Consider the following 10,000-nt stretch of genomic DNA (forward strand, 5'->3'; position numbering starts at 1 on the left):
TGCGGTTTGGGGGTATAGATGGGGGGGTGGATCGGTGGATAGGAGTCGGTTGTTCATGGGTGACGAGGGTGCAGTGAAAATGGGGGAGATGGGAGTGGGGTAGAGATAAGTAAATGGGGGGAGGGGAGATAAAAAAAAAAGACATAGGAGATAGAGATTGCAGAAATAAAGGGTGGCAATTGAGATAAGGGATAGAGTGCTGAAAGGGTGTGTGGGGGGGAGGGGGGATATGTATCCCTCTGGTTCTGGTTCATTTTTTTTTCTCTCTCTCTCTTCTTTCTCTTCTTGCTTCTCTTCTTGCTCCGTGTTTTTTCTTCCCTTTCTCATCTTCTCTCTTTTACCTTTCTTTATATTTCCATTTATTCTCTTTTTACCATCTTTCTTTCTCTCTTTTTTTTCTCCGCCTGTTCCTCCATTTCCCTATTCGCTTCCCTCCCTTCTCTCTCATGCACCCCCTTATCCACCTCTTACATCATCCTCAATCCCTTCGTCCACCCTTCATTCTCCCCTTTGCACACGTATGAAAAAAGTCTCCCCCTTCCCACCCTCTCACCCCCTCCACCCCCACCATCATCCCCAGCTCCCACCTCCATCCCACCCACACTGACCACCTCCCACCTCCATCGCATCCCCACCCTCACCTTCATCCCCAACTCCAACCTACCTCCATCCCACCCCCTACCCCCACCCTCGCCCTCATCCCCCAACTCCAACCTACCTCCATCCCACCCCAACCTACCTCCATCCCACCCCCACTCCAGCTCCCACCTCCAACGCACCCCCACCCTCATCCCCAACTCCAACCTACACCCCCACCCCCTACTTCCATCCCCCTACCGCCACCCCCCTCACCTCCCACCCCCCTAGGCGCGGTACTCTACATTTCATTTCTTTATGGACGCCTCGCGGTTGTCATGGCAACGAGGTCTGGCGGGTGTATTTTCTGCCCTCGGTCTCCGGACTGACGACAGCATTCATGTGACCCATCAAGCGACCCCGTGGCTGGCTGGCTCTGGGTGGGGGTGGTGGGGTGGTGTGGGGGGTTGGGGGTGGAAGGGTGGGGTGCGTGCGTGTTTGGTTTGTTGTTTTTTTAGGAGGACTGGAGGTTTATGGTGAAATTGATGGGATGATTTGCAATTTTTTTTTCTCTTTGTTTCTGTCTGTCTCTCTCTGTCTCTCTTTCTCTGTCTCTCTGTCTCTCTTTTTCTCTCTTTCTCTCTCTCTCTATCTTCTCTCTCTCTCTCTCTCTCTCTCTCTCTCTCTCTCTCTCTCTCTCTCTCTCTCTCTCTGTGTCTCTCTCTTTCTCTCTCTGTCTCTCTCTCTCTCTCTCTCTCTCTCTCTCTCTCTCTCTCTCTCTCTCTCTCTCTCTCTCTCTCTCTCTCTCTCTCTCTCTTCCTCTCTCTCTTCTCTCTCCTTCTTTCTCTACGTGGTTAGTGTCACGTGTTTTCCATTATTTTTTTCATTTATGTATTTCTATTTTTTTACTTTTTTTACTTTTTTTTTTGTGGATGAGTATAAGAGAGATTTAATCTGTTGTTGCTCTTGCTGTTTTTTTTTTTAGGAGGGAATGCGCATTAGGTAATAACACGATAGGACTGCATTTGGCGCGCGCAAGCAAGCCGGAAGTTGCAACGTCGAAAGGGCTCTGGCTTGTGCGTGCAGTGTTGCAACGCACCCACGCGAAAGTATGCTGAAGGTGTCAGCTTATATCACTTCATCTCATGAATAATGCCCTTCCACCTCCCTTCTACCCCCCCCCCCTTTCATGAAACCCCCTCACCGCTTCCCTTCTCCCTTCTTCGTGAACCCCTGCCTCCTTCCTCCTTCTCCCTATATCATGAACCCCTCCTTCCCCCTTCATTAACCTCTCCCTCCCACCTTCAGTAATCCCTCCCTCCCCCCTTCAGTAACCCACCCCTCCCCATTCATTAACTCCTCCCTCCCCCTTTATTAACCTCTTCTCCTACCCCCTCCTTTTATCCCTTCTCCCTTTTATGAAGTACCCCTGCCTACTCCCGCTTCCTATATGCTTCCTATATCGGGACCCCTCCCCCCACTTACTCTTTCATTAAACTCCTTCCCAACTCTTTCTTTTCGTCCATTTCCCTTCCCCATTGCCTTCCCAACCCACTCTCTCTTATCCCTTTTTCCTTACCCAATTCCCTTCCCAACCCACTCTCTCCGCCCATTTCCCCTTCTCCACCCCCTTCTTCTTACTTCATAACCCTTCCTCCCCATACTCATGACCCACCCTCACCCCTCCTGAAAAAAAATCCTCCCTCTCCCCCTCCCCCTTTCTTGCAGTGTGTGGGGTTGGCTTTTCCCACCTCCCTTTGCTTGCAGTGTTTTTTTGGGGGGTGGGGTGGGGGTGGGGGGTGAGGGAGTGGCTTCTCCTTTTTCCCACCTTCATTTGCTTGCATTTTTTTTGTTGAGGGGGGGGGGGCTTCTCCTTCCTCCCACCTTCCTTTGCTTGCACTGAGGGATGGGGGGAGATGGGGGGCGGTTGGCTTCTCCCCCTCCCATTGCTTGCGGCAAGGGAACCACACAGCGCGCGGCAAGAAATGTTTATTCCATGCGTGAGAATTCAGCGCCGACGAAGCGAGACGAGATTGCGAAAATGCGGAATGATTGCTGTTGTTTTAATTTTCTCGTTATCATTTTTTATCGGTGGTTTATTGTTATTATTGCCTTGGCCTGCATTGTTGTGATTTTAATGTTGTTTTTTCCTTTCCTTTCGTTACCGGTGGTGGATTTCAGTGCAAAAAAAAAATAACATAGCGAAGGCCTGGGAATATAACGAAGGAAAATCCAAGGGGATACGTAGACCCAGCACCCGTGTGAATTATTAAGAAAATAAAGGACTGAACTCTTTACACAGGCTGTTGGGACGATCGTAGAAACAGACGGGAAAATTGTTTACAGACGTCGCTCTTTTTTTTACGCCGAAAAAAAAGAAGAAAAAAAAAGAAGTGCACGTCAGAACAGCGTATGTGGTTCGGAACTGTGGTAGTGTTGGACGAGCTGGAGGAGCGTCCTGTGGTGTTGGAAGAAGGAGCACTGGACAGGTGTTGAAGGGATATGCAAGTAGGCAACACCTGCCCAGGGCCGCTGCCGACGTCGACGAAGCTACGATCCCCAATGTGATTCTGATCCTCGAGTCACGTGCGCGGTGTCTCTCTCTCTCTCTCTTTCTCTCTCTTTCCCATTTTGATTGCCATCTCTCCATCTTATTCGTTCTCAGCTCTTTTTTTCTGTACTTTTCTCTCTCATTTCTCCCTTCCGCCCTTTTTTCTGACCCATCCTTCCCCCCCACCTCCCTCTCCCTCTTCCCTACCCATCCCTTTTGCCCTTCCCCCCCATCCCTCCCTCCCTCCGTCCCAAACCCACCCCGTGGTTTATACCCTCCCCGCCCTCCCCCGCCCCATCTCCCATTACGGGCGTCCCATGGTACGGTGTCCACCTGTTTCAAGGACGAGGAAGGGTGGTTCCTAGGATCTCCCCTCCCCTCCCCTCCCCCTACCCACCTCCTCCTCCTCCCCCTCTTCTACGGTCGGCGGCGGTGGTCACTTCTCATCCTCCTTCGAGAAAAGAGGGAGTTTTAAAGATTCATTCCTTTTAATTTCCGCCTCGACTTTCATCTCCTCTTCCCTTCTTTTCACTTCTCTTCTCTTCTCATCTCATTCCCTTAGGGTCTCCTATCTTCCTTACCTCTCTCATTTCGTTCGAAGACACAGCCCCTAAGAAAAAAAAAAGAGAAAAAAAGTGGGCGTGTCGTATCGGGAGAGACATCACGTGACCGTTCGCCCTTCGCCGAGCTCTTGGAGGAGCTCCGTGCACGCGCGTGTGCGTGCTGGTCCGCGGAGTCAGCACGAAGGCCGAAGCAGCAGGTGTTCTCGTTGCAGCTTGCTCGGCTCAGCTGCTCACCGGCCGCCATGATCATCGCCACGGCCTGCAGCCTGTAAGACCCGCGTGCAATGTCCATAGGCCTAGATGGAGTCGGTCCGTGGTGCATGGTCAGAAGTGTGTGTGTGTGTGTGTGTGTGTGTGTGTGTGTGTGTGTGTGTGTGTGTGTGTGTGTGTGTGTGTGTGTGTGTGTGTGTGTGTGTGAGAGAGAGAGAGAGAGAGAGACAGAAACACACAAACATACATATACTTATACACAGTATATTGTATACATAGATAAATTGTTAAACAGACACATATATATACAAATATACATATATAATATACTTTATACTTATGTATATATATATATATATATATATATATATATATATATATATATATGTGTGTGTGTGTGTGTGTGTGTGTGCGTGCGTGCGTGTGCGTTTGATTGTTATTTGCATGTGCAGGTCATTGTAATTCGCTAGAGATTATTTAGATATAATTGCTGGAAGTAATAAGATATGATTATAATCTAATTTTTCCCATGTCATCATCATTATTACGCCCATCATCATTAATCATTAGTATCAACAGTACTTCATCACGAACATCATTAATCATAATGTATTAATATATTTTTTCTCTCTCTTTCTCCACAGCTGGTAAGTGAGTCATCCTGGACCCCCCCCCTCCCCTCCTCTCACCGCGACACGCCAAAACCGGTAATTCACATTCTTTGCAAAGTCATTTAATTTGCAATAAGTCATGCAACAAAAAAGTAAGGCACTCTTTGATTTATTTCGAGTAAGTATTTGACTTGCTGTTTGTTAAGGATTACAGCATCGAGGTTAAAGACATGTTACGTGTGTTTTGTACCGCAAAATTTTTTTTTCTTGAAGTGTCTCCCAAGATAAACCTGTGAGACGATTAAAGAAAACGGACAAGGTATTCGTTTTCTGTGGAGGCTTTACCTCTCGGGTGGGATGGGGGGGAGGGGAATAGGTGGGGTAGGGAAGGGTGGGGATGGACGGTGGGTTGGAGAGGGAGGAGTGGGTGATAGTGGAAAGGGGGGGGGGAGGGCTGGAAGATAGGTGAGGGGTGACGTAATTGTGTCAAGAATAGGAGAGAGGAGAAATGAGGGTGTCTCATCGCTAAACGTTTTCATGTCAAGTCGACGTGGTGTTTTGAGAGGAAATGTGGGCTGACCACGTGGATATTATTTTTCTTTTCTTTCTTTTTATCAACATTTAATTTTTTACATTTTTTCTCTCTCTTTGTTGGATAGGTATAGTTATCATTTGGGGAAAAATATATAATGTGATGTGTCGCCTTTTTTGTGCTTATTCATCGCACTAATTTACCAAATATTGCAAAGAATTGGGTTTAAGAGGTTTTTCCTTGCAATTGCACTGATACCCAGGTTTACACATGGAAAAAGAATGCGATTTTTTTTTCTTTCTCTCTCCCACTTGTTCAAGGTCTGCCCCAACGTGTCTTGGACATGTTCCAGCACCGCTTAACCTTGTCGCTAACATTAGCATGTCGTTCAATGGCGGGAAATTCTGCTTTAAAAATAATTTTCATTGATTCCCCAAATGTGTAATTGCCAATCACGCCGGCTGTGCAAGTTTACCGTTTTTGCAAATGTCCTTTTTTTTACATTTTACTTTTGTAGTTGGAAACGTCAGTGTTGAAAGGGACATCAATATTCATTTCCTTTGCGCTCTTTTTTTAATGCTTTGAAAAGTTCGAATATTATTAGCGGTGATTCAAGCTACTTGCATGTTGGCGCTGTGAACGTTATCTCAGTGCTTTAAATGGTGGTCACTGGCGTTTCCAAGAAGAAGAAAAATAAAGTTTGAAGTGAAGAGAGGAATGAAGGAGGGGGGGAGGAGGGGGGAGGCAAAGGTAGCTGTCACGAGTTAAAAACAAGGATGTGCATGTTACGGCCAATGGCGCTATTTGGCAGCTCTCCCCGCGGCGAGTTTAGCCTTATCGCCAAAGTCACAACTGTTCGGTCGTTGTTTGCCGTGTGCCGGTCGCTCCCCGGGCCTCGCTGCTGGATTATCTTCGTCTTATCGGGCTCCTGTGACTCGCTGTACGGAGGAAACGTCCCAGAAATACCGCGGTGTGGCCGTACTAAAACACCCAATTACGTACTTCCTCCACGGCTTCCTGGGCGGTATGAGAAGATAGGCATGGTTGGCTAGGAGGCTTCTCCTTGGCCGCTGATTGGCCCGTTTTGGCTCGCGGGCGAACGCGACGGCCAATGAGCGGCGAGTTCTCATCACTTTGTTTATCGGTCGTTCGAAGTGATGTGTGTGTATGGGCTAGTGTGGTCGTGGTTGGTTGCTCTATTCCCAAAAATTGTGCACCTGTATGTGAAAACCGGGATATACACAGCCAGGGCGCCTTCTCCTCCACATGGAAAACAAGTAAGTAGCTTCATGAATCCGCCGTGGCGTGTTTGCAGCCAGGTGTTGGGGGAAGTTTAGGCCGATTGAGCGTAATATTTTGAGTCGGGTTGGAAGGCAGGCGAGGTGCAGCCGTGGAGGGAATTCACGGGGCTGTTTTGCCTTTCCTTCGGCTTTTTCGCCTACATGGAATTTTCCTCGGGGCTCCACTCCCCCGTGGGATTGTAGCAGGGGCTTCCAGGTGGGGTTTCACGGCTGCAGGAGGTGCTGCCGTAGACGGGGTTGTCCTGGCGAGGATCTTGTTTCCAGGCTACGAGGCTTCACCAAGTTTGACGTGTCCTTGGAGTGTCGTGGTGGCAAGAGAGAGAGAGAGAGAGGTTTTCGACCCTCTCTCTCTCTCTCTACTTCTCTCTCTCTTCCACACGTGTCAGGCCTACCCTTTCGCGGCCATGTGTCATCGGGGTCGGGCAACGTGAGGGCTGTCAACCACGTTTTCATTTCCCTCCCTCGCACTCTCCCAGGCGAACGTCTCGTCGAAGAAATGCCAAGTGTTCCCACCGATTGCCGACCTGTCTGCCGCGAACTTTACGCCCCGCCAAGTTCTCGCGGTGTGACTATGGCGGGCTAGCAGCACGGGTTTGGTGGCTGGCGGTGGCGGTGGTGTAGTCTTGCTCAAGTCTGGCCGTCTGCTGATATTATTTCGGGGATGAAGGGCCCGAGGGAGGCAGGGCGGGATCGGCAGATTGGTGATCATGTCCCGAGGAAGGAGGCGTTGTGATGGAACTCATTTTCCCCCGAGATGAAAGGGGAAAAAGTATTGGAGGTGTCGTTGCGTTGGCACGTTCGGTCTGTCCACGTCAGGTTGCATTCCCGCAGCGCCAGACACGATAGGAGAACGTGATTGTGTGTGGGAGCACGTCCCGGCGAAGGAGAGGAAATAAAAATGTCTCGTCGAGGCTTGGAGGGCCGTCCCTTTCGAGCAGCACCTTGTTTGTAGGATGAGGTGGCGGTGTGGGAGAGGAGGCGGACCACCCATGAGGAATGCAGTTGCCAGCGTAGAGTGTGAGGCAGGTGTAGAGAACGGTCCTCTGTCCTGTGCCCCTGGCCTATGCCCTCTTTCCTCTGCCCTCTGGCACAAGCCTATGCCCTTGTATTTGCCCTTTGTCCCTGCCCTATGTCCTCTCTTCTTGCTCTTTGCCCTGTGTCCTCTCTTCTTGCTCTTTGCCCTGTGTCCTCTCTTCTTGCTCTTTGCCCTGTGTCTCCTCTTCATGCTCTTTGCCCTACGTCCTCTCTCCTTGATCTTGTTAAGTATCCTCTTGCCTTCTACCCTCCACCCTCTGCCCATCTCCCTGCCTTCTACCCTGTGTTCAAGCCCACTGCCCTTCGGCCGTGCATGCAGCTCTTTGTCCGTTCCAGTGCTCTTGCCCTTTTCCTCAATTTCTTTTTCACCTGCCATTTTCCTCTCCCCCCCTTCCCCCCTCCCCTGGCCATCTCACTCTCCTTCCCTCTGGCCATGACTCGAACAGTGACAAAGTACTGTAGCCGGAGTACCCTGTCATTGTCATCTTTCCCTGGGTTGAAGTTGGGTTCGTAAGATAGATAAAGGCGTCGGGAAAAACGGGTTTCGGTAATACGCACGTTCTGCACCTGTAATGGCCCGTGCAGCGGTGTTTACGAGGCTGGCAGGAGGAGCGGTGGTAGTTTGGGTAATAGCGGTAATGGTGTTGGTATTGATAATAGGCCAAGTAAAGAAGGAAAATGACAAGAGGTGGGATTATGCAGGTGTAGCGACTACGATGATTATTGTTTTGAGGGAAATTCGCTGAAAAAACTACGACCAACAATAATGATAAACAGTACACATCTTGATGAGTCTGTAAACACGGTAGAGGGAAGCGAACCCCATTGTTAACTACCAAATGCCGTGATGATGTTGAACGATTCCGTAACAGCCGGGGCTGGCCTTCACCACCAACCCCCCCCCCCACCTCATCCTCTCCCTCCTCCCTCCTCCCTCCCCCTCCCTCTCTCTCTCCCTCCCTCTCTCTCTCCCTCTCCCTTTTCCCCTCCTTCCTCCTCCCTCTCCCTTTTCCCCTCCTTCCTCCTCCCTCTCCCTCTTCCCTTCCCCCTCCCTCCTTCTCCCTCTTTCCTTCCTCTCTCCCTCTTTCCTTCCCCCTCCCTCCTTCTCCCTTCTTTCCTTCCTCTCTCCCTCTTCCCTTCCCCCTCCCTCCCTCCCTCTTCCTTCCCCCTCCCTCCCTCCCTCCCTCTTCCTTTCCCCCTCCCACCCTCTTCCCTTCCCCTCCCTCCCTCTTCCCTTCCCCCCTCCCTACCTCACTCTCTTCCCCCTCCTTCCCCTCATCTCTCCCCCTCCCTCCCTCATCTCTTCCCCCTCCCTCCCTCATCCCTTCCCCCTCCCTCCCTCATCCCTTCCCCCTCCCTCCCTCATCCCTTCCCCCTCCCTCTTCCCTTCCCCCTCCCTCCCTCTTCCCTTCCCCTTCCCCGCCCACGACCAAAAGGATGGTGGTTTGACTGCCAAGGATTATATACCACCGTCGAGAGGAGGGGGGGAGTAAGGGCAAGGGGAGGGGGGAAGTAAGGGCAAGGGGAGGGGGTATAGGTACGACCCTTGTAACGTCGGTAGCATTTCGATTAGCTGGAAGGTGTTGCAAGGTTGCTCGTGTGCAGAAGTTGAAAGTTGGGGAAGAGAGGGAGAGGGAGGGGAAGGTGGCTGGTTGGTGATGATGATGATGATGGGCGTGCTTGTTTGGGTGGGCGGCGGTCGTCTTTGCAGTGATCACGTGGGTATGTGCGTCGTGCAGGCTGTATGGTATGGATATGACATGTATGTATGTATGTATGTGTATGGACGTATGGATGTAAGTGTCCGGGCGTCTGTATACAAAAATAATATTTGGCAAAATGTTTATTGATCTTTTTTGTCATTCTCATCCCAGTCAGTCATTAAATCTACGCCTTAGTTTTCTGCCGTCAGTCCTCCGCCTCTACACGTACATACGTTGCCTGTTAATCGCCCGCGATGTAGGCTTCGCTCTTAGCCTGTCAATTACCTGATTAAATTAACTGTTTTCTGTAAGTGCGTATTATTTATTTGTTTTTATTTATTTATATTTATTTGTATATGTATTCACATATCCATTTATCTGTTTGTTTATTTTTATAGGTATTCACTTATTCATTTATCTGTTTGTTTATTTGTATATGTTTTCACTTTTTCATTTATCTGTTTGTTTATTTGTATATGTATTCACTTATTCATTTATCTGTTTGTTTATTTGTATATGTATTCACTTATTCATTTATCTGTTTGTTTATTTGTATATGTATTCACATATTCATTTATCTATACATTTATTTGTGTATGTATTCACTCACTCATTTATCAGTTTAGTTGTTTGTGTATTTTTGTTTACTTGTGTCCGTTCTCTGTTTGGCTGGTGTCAATTTCTATCCGTTTGATTTTCAACCTTGCTTGGCCCATCTCGCTTGATTTCTTGGATAGGCCTACTCGTTTTTAATTGGCCACACCTGGACTGCCATAATGGAATGCTGCCACAAGCCGACTCACGTGCTCGTCATCGGGTGACTTGACTTGCGTATGACACTGTGTCAATCAGTGTGTGGATGTGGCACCTCCTCTTCCGCCTCCACTTGGCTCTTTTTTTTTTTTTTTTTTTTTTTTT

The 10,000-nt window shown here is 49.2% G+C and overlaps 1 protein-coding gene across 1 annotated transcript in view; it reads left to right on the forward strand.

Annotated features, from left to right (window-relative positions):
• The first annotated feature begins 5,896 nt into the window (after positions 1-5,896).
• Positions 5,897-10,000, forward strand: part of gus (splA/ryanodine receptor domain and SOCS box containing gustavus) — a 241,378-nt gene continuing 237,274 nt past the window's right edge. The window contains exon 1 of the mRNA XM_070141159.1: positions 5,897-6,320. Within this exon, the coding sequence (XP_069997260.1) occupies positions 6,310-6,320 (11 nt within the window). The 5' untranslated portion in view covers positions 5,897-6,309. The remainder of the gene's footprint in view (positions 6,321-10,000) is intronic.

The sequence above is a fragment of the Penaeus vannamei genome, chromosome 27 (assembly GCF_042767895.1).
Source record: "Penaeus vannamei isolate JL-2024 chromosome 27, ASM4276789v1, whole genome shotgun sequence".
Lineage (NCBI taxonomy): Eukaryota > Metazoa > Arthropoda > Malacostraca > Decapoda > Penaeidae > Penaeus > Penaeus vannamei.